This window comes from Chenopodium quinoa, unplaced genomic scaffold, assembly GCF_001683475.1.
Source record: "Chenopodium quinoa cultivar QQ74 unplaced genomic scaffold, ASM168347v1, whole genome shotgun sequence".
Classification (NCBI taxonomy): domain Eukaryota; kingdom Viridiplantae; phylum Streptophyta; class Magnoliopsida; order Caryophyllales; family Amaranthaceae; genus Chenopodium; species Chenopodium quinoa.
The window spans coordinates 3,613,483-3,638,938 of NW_018743574.1; the positions used below are offsets into that span (position 1 = coordinate 3,613,483).

Here is a 25,456-nt window from a genome sequence, read left to right on the forward strand (position 1 = left end):
CCATCTCTCAGATCTAGGCATCTTTGCAAGTGTGTGAAGAACCACACCCATGAGTCATTATTTTCACCTTCAGCTGCTGCCCATGCAATGGGAAACATCTGCTCATTAGCATCTCTTCCTACTGCACTTAATATCTGTCCACCAAGAAATGTCTTTAAAAAAGCAGCATCCACACATATTACTCTTCTGCAGCCTTGCTTCCATCCTTCCATCAGCCCCTCATAGCAAGTAAACAGTCTCTTGAACACTGGAGGCTTTCCTTCCTCACCAGCAGTAGCCACCAGCTCAACAACTGTTCCTGGACTCTTTTCTTTGATTGCATGTATATATCTCTCCACTTTCATGTAGTGGTCTTTCATAGACCCATGAAGTAGTTTGTGAGCATTGTACTTAACTCTGTATGCAAATGCCCTCTGCACCAAGACTTTGTAAGCCCTCCTTATGGCCTCAATGATTTCCTTAGCTGGCCAGTGTGGCCTAGATTTAAATACCCCAACTAGCTGAGCAGCTACCCAAGAAGACTTCAACTGTCTATTGCTTTTCATATTTCTATGACAGGTATAGTTTCCAATCACCCTTTTCACCAAAAATGTTGCACTCCTAGAATGCCAAGCACAATACAAGTAAAATGGGCAGCCTTGAACACACTTCACTCCAAACTGTTGTCTGCTCTTGTTGCTATGTGTAAAGCTCAAATTTTTGCCCTACATAACAGCATATCTAGCAACAGCCTGCTTAAAATCATCCCTCTTAGCAAATCTTTGTCCAACTTTCCAAGTAAATTGACTGAAATCAGCATTTAGATTCACAAGCACTCCCCTCTTCTTCTTAGGCTCAACCTCATTTTCATTTTCACTACCAGTAGGAGTGTGAGGTTCTTCTTCGCTATCCTCATACTCACTGTCATTCCTTGCTTCTGAAGCACCAGCCACACCTTGATCTCCTGAGGTAATTATGTGCTGCTGCTCACCAAGCCTTCCCTCACTTGCTTCCTTCTGCAATTCCTCAACAACTTCTAGGATCTTGTTGTTGCAACTGTTTACCCTTTCCCTAGCTGTTCTCACCTCCTCATCATCATCTTCTGACTCACCAACAATGTACTCAGTTACCTCCAATTGTTCCTCACCATCTTCTTCAAACTCTAAGTCTAGATCTGCTTCATCAATATCATCATCCTCACCCTCTGCTATACCTAAATCCTCCTTATCATCATAGTCTGGGTCATCACTGTCAGCACTAGAATAGCCTACCAAATCATTTCATTTCAAAGGACTCTCTGGCCTATCATCTTCCCAATCATAATGAAGCTCAGTGTATGGATCTAGATCCTTAACAGTTGGTTGAAAAATGATGTTGTTGTTTGGGTCAAAGATGTGTCCAACAGAAGAAGGCTCAGAGTTATCATTGACAGAGGTTGTAGCTTTTGTAGAAGTGGTTGGTTGAGTATAAAAGGAAGTGGCTGGTTTAGGGCAACAAGAGAGAGTAGCATCTATTATGGATAACTGGGAATCTATCTTTTTCCCTTTCCCAGTACTTTTTTTATTAGGGGTTGTAGTGGAATCAGAAAAGCACACATGTTTTCTTGGACTTCTTCTAGGTACAATAACAAGTTGTATGGGTGGTCCCCTTTTTGGTGTTATTTTTTTTCTTGTCAATGGCTTAGGACTCTCTTTATTCTTGCTGACTTCACTCTCAACTACTTGCTGCTGACTAACAGTCTCCCCACTCTCATTTTTCTCCTCCAAAGACTCACTAGAGTCATCACTCTCTTCAGGGTAATTATTTGTATGCTTAACATACAATTCCAAAGACCTATTATGGAAAAGAAGCTGGCCCATCTCAATAACTTCAGCATCACCACCAATCCTTCTTATCCCATCTACTAAGTACATACCAGGAACTAGATAGAACAACCCATCAATAGCATTATATTGCCCACATTTCTTAGCCATCTCAATCAAGTCAAAGTAACACAATTCATCTGGATCAACATCAAAACTCTTGCCTTCCCCACCCATATACACAAGTTCCCCATTTCGAATTGTTTTGAATGTTCCCCCATGCCAAAACCTTAGGGTAACATTTTCACCCTAAATCATTATAATGTAATTAATTAGCCTCAACATACAAAACATCATCACAATTACCCTAAGTAATCATCAATTTACCATAACAATACACATATAAGCCCTAAAGACAACATTTTTATCCACAAAAAACAACAGCAAATTAACAAATTAACCATAATTCAACTACAATTGTTCAATTAAATTAGGGTTAAAAATTCGTACCATTGTTCAAATTGTCTGGAAGCCAACAAATAGCCGCTCTTCCCCTTCGCTGAAACCTCAGATTCGTTCTCTTTGGGGGTAGGTGTTTATCATTAATGGCGGAGTACAGAGCAACGTCTTTTTTTTTTTCCTAAGCTTCAGTAATGGTGCGAGGTGAAAGAAAGAAGAAGGGAGTAAATGGGGTAGTTGGAAAGTACTTGCCACGTCACCATTTTTAGGAGGGAAATTTCAGTCAGCCTTTAATTAGATACAAGTTGACTTGATAAAAACCGGTTACCTGTAAACTAACATGTTAAAAATAGAAGGGGTATAAAGGTTGTAATATTCAGGTATAAATGAAAGGTTGTATTATTTAAAATAAACCGAGCAAAGGTTGTATTATTTATGGCAATTTTTCCTTTTTAATATTAGATAATATATACAATGTAAAATAGGTACCTCTTCTCCAGTGCCGGGGCTACAATTGCAAATTATTTATGGGGCCCTGTTCAACTTCTCAAAATGGGCCCCTCTACTCAATAAATTAAATACCCAATTTTTTTGTTAAAAAAATTCATTACATTAGAAAATTTGTCAAAATTAAACAATAAGTTTTATTAGTTAAATGTGAAATTAATTTTGGAAGATATAGAGGTTTTTTGGGAATTAAAATAATAAATTGAAAAAATTTTGAGAGAAAAAATTATTTGGAAAAAGGAAAGATCTAATTTTGGGTTTGGGTGGAGAATTCTAGAGACAAAGTAATAACTTCATTCAATGTTTGGACGTTCAAAGCTCAACCTTACTCAATGCCAGCTTTCAAAATAAGAAGTTAAAAAATTGTTAGACCCAAGGCTTGAACCTGAGATCTCTCATACATAAGAAGCAAATTAACTCAAACCACTAGTCCATCTATAATTTTATGTTATTATTCCAAACTTAATTACATTATATATAAATTTTGGGGCCCCTCAAATTTGGGGGCCCTGCTCCGTCGCCCACCTTGCTCCGGCTCAAAACCGCCTATGCTCTTCTCTCAAAATTGTAACCTAACTTATCAAAAAAGAAGAAAATAAGACATTTTAATATCTAACTTTATCAAATAGAAGAAAATAAGACATTTTAATGTCTAACAAAGTTCTATATATTTCAAAAGTTGGCATTGAATAGCCCAAGGAAGCTAGATAATCTTCTGTCTTATTTCAAAGAAAAAAGAATTTCATTAATAAAAGATAGTGATGTCTTATATGTTGACACTTATATGTCGCAAAAGATTTTAGAATCGTCTTTATATCATTTATAATGAGAACACCCTACAAGATACTCCGTATTAATAATAACAAGATTGTCACCTTTAATTTATTTAAAAAAAAAATTGTCACCTTTAATTAAAAAAAAAAAAAGATATGACTATATGTAATGTTACGCTGCTTAGTTTGGAAGGCCATTGCAAAGAGTGTTAATAAAATTATAAAAAGTGCATGCTAATAAAATATACATTAAAACGACTCAAATAAGATCCCACATGAATATATTTTATCAATCTATTAACCACAAAAGCGAGTTAAAGCTTGTTGTGTAAATAGTGTAAAAGTCAAACGATGTCAAGTAAAAAAACGGAGAAAGTATATCATCTAGCCATTAAAAAAAATACCGAGTATCCATCCAAGAAAACACCCCAAAACAAAAACAGACAATATACAGGTCTGTTCTCTTACGTTGAAATTCAGTTCAGTTTAGTTCAGTTCAACTCAGTTCAGTTCAGCTCCTAGTTTCCTTCTCTTATAAAATATTCATTTCAGTTCAGTCAATGAGAACAAACCCAACTACTACGTATATGAATTGCTAAAAAAAACCTTTTAATTTAAACTAACCGTGCAAAATAAAAAAATACATGAAAGTGGACCCCAGTTGACACCGTCTTTTTCAGTCCCACTGTAACTAACAAACACTCATCTCATTTCTCTCTCCTCTTCCCTTTCAATCCAACCTACTCACTCACTCATCTTCTTCAAATGCTACTGTTTTCGCTTCAATTTCAATCCCAATCTCAATTTCTAGGGTTTTGTTTATGATTCTCTATCAATCAATCAATCAATCTATTACGATGCTTTCTCTCTCTTCAATTTCCTTAATCTTTCTCAATATTTCTGCAATTTTTTTCCAGTTTTGCAATGCTCGAGTTTTCACCTTTGAAATGCATCATAGATACTCAGAACAAGTAAAGATTTGGTCGCAGAAGAACTACAATCATCCTCGTTATCATCATAGTCCTCATTATTATCATCATCTTCATCATCATTGGCCTAAGAAAGGCTCCTTTGAGTATTATTCTGATTTAGCGCAGCGTGATCGCTTTCTTCGGGGTCGCAAGATGTCTCAACTTGATGAACCTGTTACTTTTTCTGATGGAAATTCTACTTTTCGAATTAGTTCTTTGGGATTGTAAGTTTATCTTCTTAATTTTTTTTATTTTTTTTTATTTTTTTTTATTTTTTTTTTTTGCTCAATTTGATGTCGTTTACTGCTGAAATTGTTACTGTTTTTAGTATATCCGAAAATAGAATTAAATTTAGGGTTTATGATGATTGATTGTGATTTTGGGAGAGTTCTTTGTCTACTTAGGTACTGATTGATCGATTGCTGAGATGTTTTGGTGTAAATTAGGGTTTTGATGATGATTATTTTGGTATATTTCATTTATTTGTTGGTTATGTACTTGCTATGGAGTAACACATTCTGCCGTTAATATAAAAGCAGAATAAGGTTTGATTATTAAACAAACTTTGCTTATTAGTGAAAATTAATCATTCATTTGTTATATGATTGCTGATAAGTTCTGCTTGTTTTATCAAGTCAAATTTGTACTCTTAAATGAAATGAGTTATTGTTGTGATGGTGATTAGTTGGTAATGTTTGGCAGTTTGCACTATACAACGGTGACGTTGGGGACACCGGGAGTGAAGTTTTTGGTGGCGTTGGATACAGGGAGTGATCTGTTTTGGGTGCCTTGTGATTGTTCAAGATGTGCTCCACTTGAGGGTGCAAGTTATGCTTATGATCCTGTAAGCTTATGTTACTTCATTACTCTTAGTATCTCCAATTAGTTCTCGTTAGGGTGTTTTTTGATGTGCCCTTGGATGTTGGTATATAAATGAAGGTTGAAATTTAATATTTGGCTTATGAGGTTAAAAAGGGGTAGGTGGAAAGGCAAAGTAAATCGAGTTGTGTTATTGGAAGAAAAACTTTCAACAGATGCATTTAAGGACTTGCTTGCAATTTTGATAAAATCTTGAGCGGCCTTAAGACTAATAAGCAGATTCATGTTGGAGTGCTAGTTTTTGCTTATTCACAATGGGTTGCTTCTGCTGGATTGTTTTTTAACCACATGGTAATTAATGAATTGTTTTTGTTAACTTGAATAAATTATAAAATCTGGAAAAAAAATTTGATTCATTAATGGAGACATATCTAGTTTGTTTTATTGTAAATATTAACAACCAGTACTCTTTGCATCACTTCAAAATGGTAGGTTTAACTAGAACTTGAACCAAAAGAATTGTCATAGAATCATGAAGCATATATTTGGGTCTGTAGGAAATTTTTTGAATGCAACAACCATTTTAAACAGTTTGACATGCGGTAGACTTGTGAACTTGAACTTGTAAGCCTCAGTTCTTATGCTTTGTTATCCTATTCTGAAAGTTTTGATATCTTCTTCTTATTCTTCTTCTACTTGAACGCCTTAATCCCATAAGTGGGATCGGTTACATGAACCAACATGAGGACTTCCCAGGAGGTCACCCATCTCATATACTTCTATTCAAATTCTATGCGGTTTACACAAGGAAGTAATTAGCCATCTATAAAGCTTAAGAATTCACATTAGTTCTTTCTTCTTTCGATACTTCCAAGCATTATGTTGGGTTTTCTTCTAGGGCGTGATTATTTCTGAATCTATTAATAGAATTTAACCCTTCTGTTACTTCATTTAAAGCTCTTAAATGCCATGATAGGCTGCATAGGTGTTGATGTAAGGCAGATTGCGTTGAACTTAAACAATAACTGGTTCATCAATTTTAATGAAGTGTCTAGTTTCAACAGTATTTGCAAGTTCTATGTTGCTCTTCCATTCTGTACTGTCCACATATGTGATTATTCCTTTTTTTTTTTTATTTGTGGGAACACAGGATTTTGAGCTTAGCATATACAACCCTAAAGCGTCATCCACTAGCACGAAAGTCTCATGCAATGATACCTTGTGTCTACACCATAACAACTGCTTGGGATCATTCAGTCATTGCCCTTACGTAATCTCCTATGTCTCTGCTGAGACATCGACCTCTGGAATATTAGTGGAGGATGTTATGCACTTGACAACAGAAGAACACCATCCGGAATCGGTTGAGGCTTACATCACATTTGGGTGAGTTCCAATTAATTGAATATTTACTCTTGTATCAGTGCATGTATGTGAAAGCTAGACTAATTACATCTGTAGCTTAATTAAAAATCCTCCTTTACTGGTAGTATACATGCTCATTTGGCACTTGTAGTGACAATTCCCAGATTGTTGCCTGCACTTTGCAAATGTGTCTGAATTTAATATGGAAGTGAATTGGTATACTAATAAATTGTTAATTTTGTTGTCAACTGAAATTCTTGAGTTCAATTTGTTAAGCTTCAAAATCGAGCTTGTGCAGGCCTTAATGAGTAGCAACTTGATGGAACTCTTCAATGCTATGATAGTGTCTGCAATTTTTTCGTTCTGGATGCTTAAAACTAATATAGGATTTTTGCAGTTGTGGACAAGTTCAGACCGGTTCATTTCTTGATGTAGCAGCTCCCAATGGTTTATTTGGACTGGGTATGGAGAACATATCAGTGCCCAGCATACTGTCCAGGAAAGGTTTTATCGCAAATTCTTTCTCCATGTGTTTTGGTCGTGATGGAGTTGGAAGAATAAGCTTTGGTGACAAAGGTAGCCCTGACCAGAAGGAAACTCCATTTAATGTAAATCCCTTACAGTAAGTGGTAATTTTCCATATACTTGAAGCTGTTTTTTTGTCTGTCAATTTTTACCTGTGAATGATTCCTTAAGTCACATTGATTGAAACTCCTTACCTGTATGTCATCTGAAAATTTTCTTTTCCTTTGGTGCAGCCCTAGCTACAACATAACTCTAACTCAAATTCAAGTAGGAACAGCCCTCAATGACGTGGAATTCACTGCTCTTTTTGACTCTGGGACATCTTTTACATATCTTGTCGATCCCTTTTATACAAACCTGGCTAGAAATGTAAGGATTAATGTGATTAATATATACGTCACACTGCCATGTTATCCTATCTAATTATGTTGTTTTCTTTCCTCCCCTGATGGAGCAGTTTGATTTACAAATTAAAGATAAGAGGCGTCCTGCTGATTCCAGACTCCCTTTTGAGTATTGTTATGATATGAGGTTAGATTCTAGGACCTTCAGGTTATTTTAAACTTCCCTAACATATCTCAGATTCTGAAATTCTATTATTTCCTACACAATCGGCAGACCAGATGCAAATACAAGCTTGGTACCCACTGTGAGTTTTTCTATGGAAGGGGGTGGCCAATATAGGATTTATGATCCCATCATTGTCATTTCAACCCAGGTGGGAAGCTAACATCCACTTATAAGCCATGCTATTGTACGAAGTATAAACTCAGCCTTTGTCTAATCTGCTGCTACTAAGTGCATTTTTCATGCTTTTGAATGCAGATTGAACTTGTGTATTGTCTTGCTGTTGTCAAGAGTAAAGAGCTCAGTATTATTGGACGTAAGTCATTTAAATTCAATATTTGAGTGAAATTGATAATTAGATTTTGATCCCGATACTCTTGGTCTGGGCTTTGCTTAACTATTTTAGTAAGATCTTAGTGCTGGCTATTGGAACAGATTATGTTCACACCCTATAACTGCAGTTTTGATGTATAAGCTATTTTTTTCTTATTCTCTCGGTATTTATGCAGAAAACTTCATGACTGGCTATCACATAGTATTTGACAGAGAAAAATTAAGCTTGGGCTGGGAGAAATCTGATTGTAAGTCTAAATTTAGTTGTATGGTATACACTAGCTGGCCACAATACTGAACCATTGGCATTTTTGTGCAGGTTATGACATTGAGGACTTTAAACCTTCTGTAGGAGGTAAAGAGACTAATGACACCCGCGTCCCTCCTGCAGTTGCTGCACAACCGGATAATATAACTCAAGGTGCTACAGGGAGCACATATCATAGTTCAGCACCATCACCCACTTGCCTCTGGCATTTTTGTGAAGTATTTATTTCTTTGATTACCCTATTTTTTATGACTTGTTTCAGTAGCACTTGAGAAGTACCACATGATTTTTTTTCTATGCTCTGTTCTCTTGTTATTCTTTAAGGTCTCTACTGTTAGAAGATGAGACTTGTAAAGTGTAATTTTTTAGCGTTGTATTACCAAGAGAAACAGGCTAGGCCATTATATTAGTAGTATATTATTGTTTTATAGATTTGTAGTTATAGAGTATAAACAATTTATAAAATTCGTAAAAAAATTGTTTTAGTATCTGCCAGCTTGCCAAAAGTAAATTCTCGAGAGGTAGCTCAATTGGTTAGAGTTTTCACCGGATTAAATCTATCCCCTGCCTTTATGCTGTGAAATTTTGAATAATGCTTTTATTAGTACGAGAGTAATATAAAGGTCAATTGTTTGAGATTTTCTCACCCTTTCTTTGAGGATTATTTCTAAAGGCACTTGGACTGTGGGAGTGTGAGATTTTTGTTTGATGTGTATGAAAGTTCACACGATAACACACTGTAAGATAAAGGTGTTGGCTGATCCTCATGTCTAAACATTAACAATTGCTTAACTAGTACTCCGTAAAGTGCTGTGTTGCTAGCTTTGGGGTTGTTAAAAAAGTGTTGTAGAATCAACATACCTAATTTTTTTGATGGGGGTTTGTAAGGTCAAATTTATAAAGGGTGTTTTGGTTTGCACTAGGTAAACGAAATAGAATGAACAAAGAGAATAAAAAAGGACAAAGTTTCGGCGAGGAGTGGGGAAAGTGAGGCGAATTCAGGCGAGGGGTGGGGAAGGTGCTTTGAGTTCCAGCGAGGTGGTTGGGTGGTGGGGGTAACTAGTTTCTGGTGTGGGTATGGTGGTGTAGTGGTGGCTTAGGAAAAGGAATGGAAAAGTCTAGGGAGGGGGGGAATCGATGTAGACTGATTTTAGGTAAACTAAAAAAATAAAAATGGATAAAGGAAATAAAAAAAAAAAATTGACAAACAAATAGCAACAACGGGAATGAGGCATGTTTATTACCTTTCCCAAATGGCCCCTAAATGTTTTTGCTTTCTCTTACTCTCCGTCACAGAGCTTTTTTTAAAAAAAAATAAATAAAGCGTTTCTATTCTCCTCCCTCCTCTCTAAAGTTTCTTCTACACTTTTCCTCTTCTACTATATGGCTATCTCGACTCTCAAGTTCTTAACATCACCTTACCACACCACCCCACCTAACCGCTAGAACCAACATCAACTATATCTAGACCTGTTAATTCTAGAATTGACCTAACCTAAACCCTATCCAAATGACTGATAATTGACTCGAGTCGACCCTTTTATCATAACTTGTAATGATCCAAACAATCCAAACCACTTTAACCAAATGACCCATACAACCCAAAATGTGACTCGAACTTAACTTATTGACCTCAATTGACAGGTCTAACTATATCGTTCGATAAACCTCCCCCCTGGTTACCAGCAAAGAAATCATTGAAGTACCACAAAACCCACCCACATTTATACCAAAGTGACAAATTTTTTAGTTGCAATAAAACTTTATTCAAGGTGCAATCCATTGCACATATTAAAAATGTTACATATGTACATAGTTTGGCTGTCATACTTAAAAATATTTACTCTGTAATACAAGTATTGTTTGTGCATCAGAGGTTAAGTCAGCTCAGTTCCGCATTCTATCACTTGAGAGTAAAGGGGAAAGGTAAATGAATCCCCTTATTCCCAAGCATTTTGTAGTTAGTGAGATTCGATCTTGTAACCATAGAATCACGAGATGAGTTTAAGCTTATTCCCAAATTTGGTTTTTGATTTTATTTGTGTGTGTCATTAGTACTACTAGTAAAGAATAACTAAGGGCCTATTATGATTTATTGAAAACAAATGAATTGAATTAAATTGAAAGGTTTATAAGAGAAGAAAATTAAAAACATAAATTGAAATTAAGCTTAATATAGAAGAAACCTTAAATACTCTATACTCATTAGAAGATATTTTACCGAAACAATAATGCTCCGTAATAAATTAAATTAAGAAAAATTAAAAACCCAAAACCCTAGAATCGCACATCCTAGCCAAAAACCCAGGTTACAAAATAGCAGTCACAACAACAAAGAACCCCTCTTCCTCTTGCCGGACCATCAATTATCTTCCTAATTCAATTTTAGAGCAAATGACGAACAAGGGCAAGCAAAACCCTACTGCTTCAAATTCAGATTTCTTGGTATGTATATCTCTTCATCTTATTTTTCTACAATTCATCGCCTGAGTTTATAAAAACTATATCTTAAATTTTAATATAATGTTTGTATATGATAATTTAATTTTTCGAATTTATAGCCACTTGAAGGTGGTCCGGCTCGTAAGCTACCCAAAGGTGGAGAAGATTTAGATAGCAAAGCTACTGTTCTTTATGTTGGCAGAATTCCTCATGGATTTTACGAGGATCAAATGGAAGGTTTGCCTTTTTTAAATAATTTTTTAATTAATTTTTAGGGCTTCTGTTGGTTGCTTTGTGATTCATTTTGATGAATTTTGCTGATTTTTCGTATTTTTGATAGGGTTTTTTCAACAATTTGGGTCTATTAAGAGGTTGAAGATTTCTCGAAGCAGGAAGGTTTGATTTTTTGTTTTTTGAATTACATATTGGAATTTAATTGTTTATAATTTGTCAAAACAAGGCGGCTAGATGTTTTTGCTGAGGTTTATCTTGCTTGTAAATGCTTGTGTGCTACTTGATTTTAAATTTTCTTCATTTTATGAGCTTTAATGATTATAAGAAGTAATATCAAAACATACATTGTGAATTTTGATAGCCGGAGTGATCGCTTTTGGAACTAATTTGTAAGAGACCAGCTCGAAAGGCTTACTAAGTGATTTGTATGAGGAGATGCTGATCTTGATAATGCTTGTCCTGTTTTTCTAATGTTTATTTTTTGTATTTGAATGTTTTACAGACCGGAAAATCTAAGCATCACGGTTTCATCGAGTTTGAGTACCCAGAGGTTGTTTAATTTTACTGGCTTGAATTGTTGTCTGGAGTTTGTTACTGTTTTAATAATCTTGGTGATCGGTGTTACAGGTTGCCAAAATTGTTTCAGAATGTATGCATAATTACCTACTGTTTGAGCACATGTTGCAAGTAAAACTGATTGCTCCAGAGCAAGTACATCCTAAACTGTAAGCCTTTCTTGTTCGAGCTGTATACTATTGGGAATGAATTTTATTTTGGTCGTGTGAAATGACTTGAAACTTTTTGGTTTTGTGGAGTTTCTTGAAATAATGAGGCAATCCGCAATTGTGTGAAATTAGGAATTTGATAGGTTGATAGGACCATAATGTTTCTTATTTGATCTAAATATTATGAATATTTATTTAAGAAATTGTCAGTCCAAGTGTCTATATGTGAAATTAACTGCTGTGGCTTGTACTTTTGTGTCTCTTTGTATAATTCTTTGACTTGTTACCTTGTTTAGATAAAAGGTAGTCACTAGTCAGATCATTGTTGTAATCGGAAAATGTGAATTCATTTTTCTACCAAAAGTAACAAGGGTTAGTTTCATAAATATGGTATTTGATGGAAGCATGGTTGTGGGGTTTGTGGAGGCTTGGAAGACAGATGGCTAGGTGGATGGTGTGTTTAGGATAAGTAGAGGGTGGTCGTAGTTGGCCTAGTTGGCCTTAGATGTGGTGATGGTTGGGAGAAGTTGAGATATATGTAGAGGTGCGTGGTGTACTTTGGATGTTCCTGTGATTGTCTTTAATCAGCGGTGGAAGTTGTTTTGGTCGTGATTAGCAGTTGTGATTAGAGTTATTGGTAGAAAGTTAATTGGTGGAGATGGGAGAGTGTTAGACTGTTAGTGTTGTGCTCTCTCATGTGAGGGTGTAAGGGCATAGATGGTGGTGTTATTAAATAATTGGATGTAGAACTGGATTCAAATATGGATTGATTTGGTTATGATTATAAACTGAACCGAAAAATCGATCATCACTCAAATATTATTTGATCCGAATCGAATCTGCCTAGATTGATTTTGATATGAATGTCCTATTTTCTAGTATTGGGTGTGCCATTATTGCATCTTATTTTATATTATTTTTGGTATAAACAAGAATAAATTAACACCTCTACAGAGAACACAACCTGAAGAATATTTTTTTACAATGAAAGTACTAAACATGAAAAAGGGATCAAAAGACATATCTTCCATTCCACCTATTCTCATATCTCAATAGCCTAATATTCAAATCTTAATATTATTCACTCCCTATCCTATCAATTGGGTCCTTATTTTGTACTTATGCATCACTTGCTGATGTTAGTGCCCTAAATATTTATTTCTATGTAGTATCATTAATGCTAATATTTTTTGTAAACTTAATAAGTCTTAAGTAATTTATGCAAAGTGAAAAAGTAGGGAAAGAACAAAATGTGTGTTTGGATGAGTGTGAAACCTAACTCAAGATTAAAATTAGAGCGAAAATCTTTTCTAACAAAGAGATGGGGCAAAAATAAATTGGGACATCCCTGAAAAGAAAATGGGGCTAGTAAAATGGAATTAAGGTAGCAATTTATTTTAATACTTTGTGCCTTAAATAATATAAGTTGGTGTAATCTGCGTAGATGTGATCATTGAACCTGGCTAAGACTTCTAGAGGTATTGATTTTGACTTGAATGGCAACTATGGTATTCATGGACTTATTATATTATAATTGTGATACTTGCAGCTTTTTATCAAATTTCATGCTCATTGTCTACTATTACAATTATTAGTTCCATATCTTTATGCAATTATGCTATATTGCCTGCAAGTTGGGTGAACATCCTTTTATGTTTTTTTTTCTAAGGATGAAAAACATGTACCCTTCCTACATTTCAAATTCATGAAATGCTGCCACTTGTCAATCTTATGTTAGATTTTTTCACTTCAGTATGCTGTGTTTCTGATATTTTACGTCCATCTTACAAATGTAGATGGAGGGGCATAAACCGCAGACAGAAGACACCAGTTGACTTTGTTGAAATAGAGAGGTTAAAGCATAATAAGGTATATGTTGATAGAAAGAGCCTTAGTTTATGTAAGGGAAGGCCTTTGAGTATCTTAATAATTTGTGATTATGCAGGATAGGACACTTGAGGAGCACAAGAAATTGCTGAAAACAATTCTGAAGAAGGACAGAAAGCGAAGAAGTAAAATAGAGGCTGCTGGAATTGACTATGAATGTCCCGAAGTGGTAAGTTGTCCTAACTTTTACTCCCATATTAAATTGTGGGGTTAGCTATGTCATGTATATGCTTTGGTTGGTTCATGTGTGTGAGTGTGTCACATTATCCTGTAATAGTGTATTTCTCCTTTCTACAATTGTCAAATTTTGCGGATGAAAAAGAAGAGGGGGAAAGGGGGGGGGGGTGATGAGATTTTCTTATTTCAGTTAAAGTAACTGGTGATAAGCTGTCCTTTCAGTTCAGCATTACCTGTTACTATTCCAAGGATGCCCTCCGGTTGAGGGCAATCCATTTCCAGTTACTATGTTTTATGAGTAAATTGATCATGACAAAGTATATGTAGGTAGTGGAGATTTGTTTGAATTAGGAGGGTATTGGAGGAAATGGGATGGCCATTAAGGAGCTGAAAGCTAATCTTGTTACTTCTGAGTCAATGCCTCGGGGTTCTTTCAAGTTTTCATTTTCTGGATGAGAATGAAGATGACTGGCTGAAAGGATTAGAAACACTGGGTTATTGATCCTAGTCATATAAGAGCTCAGTATTTGGTACCCAGATCATTTCTCTCCCTCTTATGGAGTCATTGTAATGTCTTTATTTTACTGACAGATTTGAGGAAGGGTAGCTATAAGTGGTATGCTGTTAGTCAAATTATTTGGTTATTATGTATTACAGTTTCACTATATTATCTATTCATCTACAAATCATTAGTTTTGGTTCTTAATTCTTGTTTTTCCTCTGTATTTCTATTATTGTTGAGATTGCTTGGGTGATGTTTTGTATTTGGATGCATTGGATGTTCTGTGGAGTATAAAAGCCACAATCCCTTGATTGGTGTATGATAACTATGATTGTATGTTTATGTATGTAACAGCTTTTTTGGCCATCTTACTGAGATCTAATTCTTTTGTTCTTTTCCTGTTTTACAGGAGGGCGCTAACCTGCCTGCATCAAAGAAGATTAGGTTTGATGATTAGTCTTTCTAAATCATATAGGTAAAGGTCCAACATACAAGCAGCATAAATCTTCTTTCTTGCTTATGCAATGTGCTTACTGTCTGACTTATTAATGTATATGCGCAGCTCTCTTGTGAGTAAACTGCTAGAAGGATGGCTAAGAAGTGAATACGTATGAAGTTACTTTCAGAGTCAGGAAACATACTTGTGTTACCAAGGAGGCAACATTTTTGGAACGATACTTGTGTTACCGGTAAATGCATAGTTTGTAGCTTGCACACCTGTTGGAGTGATAAGTAGCGTTTTATCTATGGTTTATGTTGTAGGCTTGCGTTATGCTTTGGCTTACATATGTTTCCTATCTCCTTTGTTTATTTTAGGATTCTGTTTTGTACTTGGCATATATAGATATGCTGGTTTAGGATTCTTCTTAAATTGTAATCTCCTTGCCTTTGGTGTATGAATGTTTTAGAGGAATATTTACAGTCCCTTTATGAAATTCTTTAAATAGCTGATGTTCGAATTCTCTTCTGCTATTATTCTTGCATAATCTACTGATTTTTAGGTTTTGTTTGCTTGTTAGCGAGCATTCAAAGCCACAAGGTTTGCTAACTTGGTGAAAATCAAAGTCAATTTGTAATTGCTTTTCCCGTCTTTTTTATTGTCATATACTAGCCTGCTCTACTGGCACCGTGGCAAGCGATGATGTGTGCACAAATATTGTTGGATGTTGACCTACCCATTCACATCAACCTACAGGTTCATTTTTCTCACCTTGTCCTGGCATAACGAAATTTGAACATACTGCTACCTAAATGTTACCTACGAACCTACCCTAATCGGACACTGAACACGAAATTGTACAGGTCACCTGTCTCACAGCCACTTAACACAGGCCCTTCTCCCTTCAACTTCTACGAGGTCTAATCTAAAATGCCTATTATCAGACGTAATTCATACTCTATTTACTAATCTCGCAAAGCATGATAGACAATAAGACAGGCATGTCCATATCAATTGTATGATGTTATTATGCGTAAAAATGTTAGAAGTAGTGTGCACTCCACCGCTATGCTCATAGATCCTGATTTTGAGCCTTATATCTTGAAGGGTGCCTTCTCTAAATATCAATTGTCCCAACTTGATACTGTAATTTATGTACGTGGTAACATGAAATAAGTCCAGGAGAGTATTCTAACCGAGGGCCTGTTCCAATTTACTGAAAATAACTGAACTGAATTGATTGGGGTTGAATTGAAATAAATGAGCTGAAATAAATTGTTTATGAGAGAAGGAAGCTGAACAGAACCTAAGACTATTAATAGTTAGAGTTTTTACCATAATCGTATTATGTGATGTATTTTAAGTGCATCTAGATGATCTTGTAATTATCTCACTCGAGTATTTTCGTTAGGATTAGACTCGAAGACCAATATTTTATCATTATATTATTTCTTAGACCTCACATAGTCACATATGGATTACTAGTCGAGTCCTACTATCCAAGGCACGTTATGTGCAATTTTTCTTTGTTAACACTAATTTTTTTTGAAGGACATCTGCTTAAAAGACCTGACTGACTTTGCCCCACAATTCCACAAATGACTCAATTGTACAAGTACTATACAAGTTGATAGAGGTGCAATCAAATTTGAATTGGGAAAAGACTTCAAGTTTTTTAATCCATATTTTAAATTTCAGTACAATATTAATTGGTTGACTTAGACTTGGTCCTGATTGAAGTGTCAAACATCTTTTTTTTTTATTGACCAATGTTGGTGTGTATTGAAGATAGCAGAATGCTGAAAACTATATCGGATAATCATATGCTTTCTCTATTTTCTTCAAACTTGTAAAATTGAAACACTTTTATTTTCATGCTTGTAAATAAGTTAATAGGAAGTAATATTATTATTCTAATCTTAATTACACGGTACGGAGTAGTATTTATTTTAACTAATTTTTGTGGTCCATAACAATAACACATAATCATATGAGATCTTGTTAGATTCCTCTTTTTTTTTTTTTCTAATATATTAACTTTTTTTTATAACTTTTAATTATTGTAATTAGAGATAGTTATGGTTAAATTTATGCATAAATAGGTATAATTTAAATAAAGTGTCCAATAATTTGTAACAGAGGCGATATTAATTAATAATAATGCTTAAAATAACGACATATAACATGGAACACAAAAACTAATTAACAATTATATGTTATGATGCAAACCCATGCATCACGGCAGAGATTTGTCAAATGGTTTCCGCGTTCAAATATGATTAATGATACGGAGTACTATCATAGTATACTACCAGTCCATTTGTTTGATAACACAAAATTCAACTCGTAATTTTAGTTTAATCAAGGATTAGGTGGTGATTACTCCTTTTAAATTTTAATTAGCTTCAAATTTTCAAGATATTTCAAATTTCAGTTTATTTCAATAATTGATTAATTGTTCCGTGTTTTATCAACATTCCAACATCCTTCAAAGAACGTTGTCAACAATTACATAATCATGTCAAAGTCTCTTCCTCATTCACCTGTGAAATACTCGTAATTATGTATAGGAATTATGTATATTTTGAAATAATATTTAAGTTTGTTTCTCCTACTTTATATATTTTGAAATAATGAAATCTCACCTATATCCTCCATTGCTTCTACTCCGTGCTTAACATGAAATTACACTTGTATTTAATAACATAGAATACTATAAAATTATTATATTCCATTATACTCCGTATTATATACATACAAATTTATGGAGTATATAAGAGAGGTGAAAGGACATTGAATATACCGTATTAAGTTATAACATATATGTCAAGTTTAATTGTGTTAATTATTATAGAATAAAGAGAGTAGATTTGTACAATTTGACAATTTAACACTAATTATGTTTTTTTTTTTTTTTTTTTTTTTTTTGAAATAACACTAATTATGTTTGAGTACTAGATAAACGAACTTTCATTACTATTAACAAAGTAATAATTGACAACAAATAGCTATTAGGTAGGAATTATGTATAAATAAAAATTAGTCATTATCTATCATCATGTCCTTTTATTATGGGATTGATGCTATGTAGTCATTTAATCCATACATATATGTGTGATTAATTTTTCCTATTTTTGTCAGCAACAAAATGAAGCGATTATGGGCTTGTTCTCTTCAGCTTAATTACAGTTCAGTTCAGTTTCTAATTTTCTTCTCTCATAAAATATTCAGTTCATTTCAATTCAGTTCCTAATTCCCTTTTCTCACAAAATATTCAGTTCAGTTCAGTCCAGCTCAATTTAGTTAATCAAAATAGACCCTATAAATTTCAATTTTTTTTATAATGTCGAACATATAACACCTACGTACAATTGATTCCATATTGTTCACAAGCCGCTTTGTTCATGGTCACCCTAATCGGTGTTAGTAATAATTAATTAAATGGTCGAACTAATTAATTGATTTATTAAAAAACAGGATCAATAATATCCAACATATACTTCTTTCCCATATACGGAGTATTTTTTTTATTGAGCCAAATGATATTATAATCCGAATAATATTCTCCACCTCTAAAAACTTTATACGAAGTACTCTTTGGTATGTTTATCGTCTACCTAGCTTGCACGTAAGTGCTGTACTCCTTGTTTAGATATTAGATCAATCCAAGTGTCCTTAGTTTGACATCAAGCTTTTCAAACTTTTAATCCACTTACTTCAGCTTAATGAGAAAGTTTTTTTTTTTTTTTTTTTTACTTAATCACGTCATTTTGGCATCATAAAACGTAATTCCTTTGTCAAAAGTTTCCGACCTTTACAAGGAGCAAAAGTGCAAAACCCATATATATTGAATGTATTAAACTATTAGTTCACTAAAACATCACTATGGGTCTGTTCTCATCAGCTTAATTTCAGTTCAATTTAATGTATATCAATTCATTTCTTAATTTTCTTCTCTTATAAACAATTTATTTTAGTTCAGTGTAGCTCCAATCAATTCAGTAAATCAGAACAGACCCTAAGTTCTTCACTCGTCATGCGGATTAATTAATAAAAATTCCCAATAGTAAGTCCTCCATATTCAAAGGGAGGTGGAAGGTGGCTTCTTTTTTGGGTACATGTCCCACCACTCTTAGTCCTTACACTATAATTAACCACCAAACCTTGTACCCTCTTCTTCCTTCTCCATTTTCTTGTCTTTCTTTTTTATGCTTAATTTTTCTCTCTCCAATTTACCCAAAACTTACAAAATTAAAGTATGAATAATAATAATAATAATATTAAACCCAAAAATATCCAAACTTACACACATGTTGTTCTACTATTTGTTCTTTTCTTGGGCTGGGCTTGTTGGCCCACCCAAGCTTACCACACATTCGGGTTTGAACTCCACCATAGATTCTCGGATCCAGTTAATCGGATTCTCGACGCCGGTGATAAGTTACCGGTAAAGGGCTCACCCGGTTACTTCGCCGCTTTAGCTCACCGTGATCTCGCCGTTCATGACCGCCGGTTGTCGTCTACTTCCGGTGACTCTCGTACTCCTCTTACCTTCTCCTCCGGTAACACTACTTATCGCATCAGCTTCTTCGGATTGTAAGCTCTTTTTCTCTCTCCTCAATTATTATTCTAGTAAATTAGTCGAATGAATTGAATTTAATTTTGATTACGAATTAAATTTACTATTTAAATACCTGAATTTTGTATTATTATTAAGTTATAGTGAAGTAAAGTTCATCTAGATTAATGAATTTCCAATTTTTAATGTAAAGTTTGATGCTTTTTAATCCTAATTTCATTTTCATAATTACTTCGTAAGTTTTAATTTTTCCTTTTATAATCACCTTTTAAAATTTAGCAAAGAGAATGTCTTTACCAAATAAAACCCGTATAAGTCAACCCGGCCCGTTTTAGTATGTACCAAACGGCCCAAAGTTCCTTTAGTAGTACTTTACCGTTAAGCGGTTATTATGTACTTCAATGAATAAACAAAGTTTTTTTGTAAAAAATAACTCGTATGTAAAAGAATGGTATGGTATATTCGGGTTTGGACATTAACCATCTAAACTAGTTGACACGTGTTGACATGCATGGTTTTATAAACGTTGTTGTATTTTATATCAAAGGGGGGTTAATTAAATCTATATATATTTTTTCATGTACCTGGATTTTTTTGGTGCGAAATTGCGGGAAATTTGTAGGATGATAACGGGGAAAAAGACTTTTTTTTTGATGCGAAAAAGTTGGATTATTATAGTGAACTTTTTATGTACTAGTAAATGCTTATTTTTTAGCATAGGATGCTTATAATTATACTCATTAACAAAAAAAACTTTTTATCTTTTTAACAATTAAGGGGTACTAGATGTTTTTCTCTTCTTTTGGGGAGTGGAAGGATTTGACTTACTTAAAAAAGAAAAAAAAAAAAAAAAAAACTCCTATTAATAGTCTAAATGCGTTTATTGCAGCTTGCATTATGCAAATGTAACGGTGGGGACACCGGGGTCATCGTTTCTGGTGGCGTTAGACACCGGAAGTGACCTGTTTTGGCTACCTTGTGACTGTATTAAGTGTGTCAAGGGAGTCAAACTTAACTCTGATGAGGTAGTATTAAATTTGTTGTCCTATAATGTTATGTTTAAAAATTATATAATTATACCATTTATCATATTTTAATGTTTGCTTGGACTTCTTTAATGTATGATTAAATCAAAGTGGTATCTTTTTTTTTTTCTTATAAAAGAAGACTAAGAGAATGTTGGTTTAGTTTTATTATTTGTGTATCTTTTATTAAAATATATACTATGAATAATTGAAAAGCTAATTGCTTTATAGTCCTTTAATTATATGGCACATCAATATCAACATGTATAGCACTAGATATGCGGAGTTTCCATATAAAGTAAACATTAATATAGTTCTTAAATGGAGGAGAAAAAAAAAGGGAAGAATATTCTATATAATGCATGGTTTACTAGCTTAGTCATTAGTGGTTGAGGTATCCCTTTAGGTAGTTCAACAAGTCTATCTTAAGCCATCTTTGTTTGTTGAGGTATTTCTTTTGTCATTCTTTTTTTAATATTGATAGTGCAGGGAGAGCCTTTGAATATCATTTGGTTGTAACAACTAGCATTCGGAAGCTTGCAGTAAAAAATAGGAAATTTTTAAATACAGTGAAGTCTTGGACCGTCAATCTTTGTATAAAAACTATAGGTTAGAGCCTTAGAGGTTATGAGCTAAAGTGTGCTTTGAAATAAGAGTTGAATTTGGCTATTTCCGATTAGTTTCCCTATTTTGATCTAATATACAGTGACCACAGATCAGGTGCCAAATCATATCTGGATTCTCAGGGATGGAATTTATGTTCGTAAGATAAGTTTGAAATCAAGTTTTTCAATTACATCACTTAAGCCCCTGAAAGTGTTTCATGCTTATTTTACATTCCTAAAGTAATTGGAACCACGTACCTCTATTTCTTTTACATTTTTTTTTTTTTTTTTTTTTTTTTTAAATAATATGTTTCATTGTAAATGGCTTGACAAGGGGATGCCGCTTTCTCTTGCAATTGTGGCTCTTGGAGATAACCTTGTCGATATTGACATATAATTTTTTGGTGTACCAGCTAGACTTCAGCATCTACAGTCTCAATACATCGTCTTCGGGGTCAAAAGTTCCTTGTAACAGTCCTCTGTGTGCACATAAAACCACCTGTCCACTTTCACCTAGCATGTGTCCCTACAGAGTCATGTATCTCTCTTCTAATACATCTTCTTCTGGATACTTAGTAGAGGATGTTTTGCATCTTACCGCAGATGATAATCCTTCTAAGCCTGTTGATGCAAAAATTCCTTTTGGGTAAGTCAATTTCGAGCTGTTGGTCTACCTATAAATTGATTCTTTAAAATTGTGATATTTACAGTAAAAGGCCTTAGTAGTTGTATGCTTTGGAAGAATGTAGGTAATAAGTTGCATATATAATCTTTCAGGATACATCACTAATCTATAAGTTAAGAGTATTCTTTTCTGCAGATAATCAGATAGTAGGTGGTCAAAATATCTGAAGCAAGTAAAATATTATTCACATATAGCATTTCTATAACCAATAGACTCGTGTACTTTCGGTTAAGCTTCAGGGTGCTCTAAATTTCTGCATATGACAAATCTGTTATCCATTTTAAAAATTCAATTAATTTTTTAAGATTCCTTGATGTAGTATGGAGTTTAAAATTAAGCTTGTAAGAAAAAACATAAAACAAAAATTCAAGTACCATGAAGGACTTAATAGCTGGCTTGCCCTTTTTTAAGGGGCTTAAAAGCTTAACAAAATTTAGTTTCTGTTTAAGGAGTTCAGTTTTGTTTTTCAAAAAAAAAAAAAAAAAGGAGTTCAGTTCTAACAAGAGTATGGTGAACTGATTTGCAGTTGCGGCAAGGTTGAGACTGGTTCATTTTTGGATGGTGGAGCTCCCAATGGTTTACTTGGGCTTGGTCTGGATAGTATATCGGTGCCCAGTATGTTATCAAGTCAGAAAATTGCTGCAAATTCATTCTCCATGTGTTTTGGAGATACTGGGTTGGGGAGAATCACATTTGGTGATATGGGCAGCTCGGATCAAAGTAAAACGCCATTCAACCTTAGAAAGATAAAGTATGTTGTTCCCTATCTATGGATTTTTTAGCTTGACAATCTTTGGTTTGATGATTAAGCATCCTCTTGTAATATCTTCTGACCTTCCGTTGTTAACCTCTTACCAGTCCGCATTACAATGTTAGCATATCGCAGATTAGCGTGGGATCAAAAGTCTCTCACGTCGATGGTCTTTATGCAATTTTTGATACTGGCACTTCATTCACTTACCTAAATGAACCAGTTTACTCACTAATCGCTAAACAAGTAAGTTCTTAAAAACCTTGTTATTTGCGTGAGAGCAAGTAATTTCCTTGTTAAATGCAAGTATTCAGAAGTCTTTCTGCGCAGTTTGATGCTCACATAAAAGATAGAAGGGACACTTCTCAATCTGAAGACATTCCTTTCAAGTACTGCTACGACTTGAGGTGAGTATTAGTGTTTCTTTTTTGAAGTGTTTCTTTTTTATTACCTTTGCTGCTTATATCAAAGCAATGACCAAACTCAAATTTGCAGTTCAAGCCAAAGCGGCCCAAAAATACCTTCTATCAATTTGACAATGGATGGTGGAGACAAATTTTATGTTACTGATCCTACAGTTACAGTTTCTGTTATGGTGAGTTTTCTTCTCAAATATGTTAAAACTTCCACCTTTTGCTGCTGTACTGAAATATTTCATTTTATCTTCAGACTGGAGACATATATTGCTTGGGAATTGTCAAAAGTGAAGACGTAAATATCATTGGCCGTGAGTATATCATTTTTTCTGTAAATTGCTCTGCTGCTAGAATATACGAAGTAGTATGTTAGCATGGCTATTGGATATTGTTCCAGAATTCACTCATCAAATTTTTCCCCCTTGATTCCAGAAAACTTCATGACTGGCTATCGTGTAGTATTTGATCGTGAAAATATGGTGTTGGGATGGAAGGCAGCAAACTGTAAGTAACTCTCATAAACTATCAAACTTTTCTTTTTTGCTCCTGCACCTTACTTTCTCTGTGATTATTAACGAAATTCGAATTCCAGGTAACGAAGCACTGGAGTCAAGCATGCTGCCTATAAGTCCTGAGAGTCCCCATCCAGTTCCTCCAATATCTTCCATTGAACCTCAAGCCGTACAACAAAATGGTTCTCATATTTCCGCGGCATCATCAACTTTGAGACATAATTTATCTCATTTTAACTTCTGGACTAACACACTCATACTGTCCTTGCTTCTAGTCTTATCAATTCGTTGGTAAATTCGTTTCCCACGGGAGTGCCTGATAGTCTTAGATTATTATTGATTGGTTTATGCATTACATTTGGAAGGCATAGATCATGACATATCACATATTCGAGCCAGCCCGTCACCCATTTCTAGCTTTAGTTCCAGTTTTGTTTAGGCCCTGAATTATTTTTCCCCTAGGCCATTTTTTGAGCCTGGTATTGTATAAGGTATATATAATTTAGTTACAGAAATTGCATTGTATATCATCATATAATGTGCTATTTGCACACCTATAGTATCAGATTTTGCCACTCTATCTCTTCGTGTGTTATTAGTTATTACCAGTTACATTCTGTTTCTCACTGTTTGTTCTAATGATATGGTTACTGTGATCTCCACTCGATCTCCATGTCGCATTAGTTGTCACGTTGTTTATACTACCTCCGTTACAGGTTATGTGCAACGATTTGACATAAAGCATGACAGCTTCTAAGGAGAATAGTTTATATGAGTATGTGACTACTGATTCTGGGAATCCATTCTTTCTACTAGATGAATAAAATCAACAAATGCTTTATGGAGAAAATGATGATAAAACTTTTTATTCGGACAATTAACCACTTAAAGTTTGTAATAAAGGGATTAAAAAGATGATAAAAAAAAATAAAAAAAAAAATAAAAAAATAAAAGAATTGTAACATTTATTCGGACAATGATTTTCTAAACTCATCAAAGGGAATATCTTTTAAATGTTGGACACAGTCTCAATCTTCAGTAGTTGGACTTTCGTTGTCATTTGTCTTTTATTTTCTTGTTAGAAACATTGAATTACGTATTCTCCCTCCTCTGACTTTTCTACTCGTATTTGACTGTTTATTTTTTATTTTTTTAAAAAAAAGAATTTAATTTTTTCTGGTTTTACAGGTTGTCCGTACATGTTTGAAGAGTATATGGTTGGCGATTTATATATTACGTGTGAAGTTCATGCTGACCACCCCCAATGTTCGTTACATATTAAGTTCTTAGAATTTTATATGTAAAATATGAAATAAGTTATTAGTTTTTGAAAGTCTAATTAACTCCGTCCAACTAAAAACTCATTAACATACACCAATTGAGTGAATTGACTGTTAGTGTAGTGGCGATTGAGACTACACTTGGTAGGGAGAACCCGTGTGTTCGATCCCCACAACAACAATCGGGAGAGCTAGGACGGGAACCTAACCACCCAAAACTGATCCTCGAATCCGGATTAGCCCAAAGGGTGAACAGGGTTAAAAAAAAAAAAATCATTAACATACACTTAAGCATCTATTATTACAAAAATTGTAGATAAATTCTAATAAGTTTTAATATTAAGTGCTACTAGGGGTGGGACTTCGGTCTGACGGTTCGGTTTAACCTCGGTTTGAGTCGGTTTCGGTTTGAAGCGGTTCGGATTGAAACGGTTTAGTTTAGCTGGCGGGTCGGTTTGGTTCGGTTTGGGTTAGTCACGGCTCGATTTGGTTTCGGTTTATTTCTTTGCGGTTTAAATTCGGTTTGGGTCATAAGCGGGTCGGTTTATAAACGATTCGGATTATGTTGGTTCGGTTTGATACGGGTTGGTTAAGGGGGCGGGTTTACCGGGGTCAATGTCAGTTCGGTTTACAAACGGTTTGGATCAAGCCGGTTTGGTTTGAAATGGGTCGGTTTAGGGGCGGGTTTACCCGGGTCAATATCGGTTCGGTTTATAAACGGTGCGAATCATGTCGGTTCAGTTTGAAATGGGTCGGTTTAGTGGAGGGTTTACACAGTTCAATTGGTTCGGTTTATGAACGGTTTGGATCATGTCGGTTCGGTTATAAG

The 25,456-nt window shown here is 34.5% G+C and overlaps 2 protein-coding genes across 4 annotated transcripts; both read left to right on the forward strand.

Annotated features, from left to right (window-relative positions):
- Positions 1-4,080: 4,080 nt before the first annotated feature.
- On the forward strand, positions 4,081-23,927 carry LOC110682113 (aspartyl protease family protein 1-like). 3 transcript variants are annotated; one of them, XM_021858355.1, is made up of 10 exons: positions 4,081-4,715; positions 5,194-5,335; positions 6,461-6,696; positions 7,073-7,297; positions 7,434-7,569; positions 7,658-7,731; positions 7,819-7,918; positions 8,026-8,083; positions 8,277-8,348; positions 8,420-8,856. In XM_021858355.1, the coding sequence occupies exons 1-10, from the start codon at positions 4,342-4,344 to the stop codon at positions 8,638-8,640; spliced, it is 1,638 nt and encodes a 545-aa protein (XP_021714047.1). In that variant the 5' UTR covers positions 4,081-4,341; the 3' UTR covers positions 8,641-8,856. The 3 variants fall into 3 exon arrangements, with proteins under 3 accessions (XP_021714047.1, XP_021714048.1, XP_021714049.1); XM_021858356.1 differs by lacking the exons at positions 8,277-8,348; positions 8,420-8,856 and adding exons at positions 23,268-23,339; positions 23,428-23,927 and having other exon boundaries at positions 4,096-4,715; XM_021858357.1 differs by lacking the exons at positions 4,081-4,715; positions 5,194-5,335; positions 6,461-6,696; ... (5 more) ...; positions 8,277-8,348; positions 8,420-8,856 and adding exons at positions 18,921-19,370; positions 20,243-20,378; positions 21,397-21,629; ... (5 more) ...; positions 23,268-23,339; positions 23,428-23,642.
- LOC110682114 (uncharacterized RNA-binding protein C1827.05c-like) lies at positions 10,626-15,298 on the forward strand. Its single transcript, XM_021858358.1, has 9 exons — positions 10,626-10,813; positions 10,930-11,047; positions 11,151-11,206; positions 11,547-11,594; positions 11,672-11,769; positions 13,566-13,638; positions 13,715-13,825; positions 14,745-14,810; positions 14,898-15,298. The coding sequence occupies exons 1-8, from the start codon at positions 10,763-10,765 to the stop codon at positions 14,790-14,792; spliced, it is 603 nt and encodes a 200-aa protein (XP_021714050.1). The 5' UTR covers positions 10,626-10,762; the 3' UTR covers positions 14,793-14,810; positions 14,898-15,298.
- Positions 23,928-25,456: the final 1,529 nt, after the last annotated feature.

Excerpts from the sequence above, each read along its gene's own strand:
- LOC110682114 (XM_021858358.1), top strand. The coding sequence starts at position 10,763 with ATGACGAACAAGGGCAAGCAAAACCCTACTGCTTCAAATTCAGATTTC. Across the intron at positions 11,770-13,565 it reads GAGCAAGTACATCCTAAACT|ATGGAGGGGCATAAACCGCA; the intron begins GTAAGCCTTTCT and ends TTACAAATGTAG. Across the intron at positions 13,826-14,744 it reads ACTATGAATGTCCCGAAGTG|GAGGGCGCTAACCTGCCTGC; the intron begins GTAAGTTGTCCT and ends CCTGTTTTACAG.
- LOC110682113 (XM_021858355.1), top strand. The coding sequence starts at position 4,342 with ATGATTCTCTATCAATCAATCAATCAATCTATTACGATGCTTTCTCTC. Across the intron at positions 4,716-5,193 it reads CGAATTAGTTCTTTGGGATT|TTTGCACTATACAACGGTGA; the intron begins GTAAGTTTATCT and ends AATGTTTGGCAG. Across the intron at positions 7,298-7,433 it reads TTTAATGTAAATCCCTTACA|CCCTAGCTACAACATAACTC; the intron begins GTAAGTGGTAAT and ends CCTTTGGTGCAG.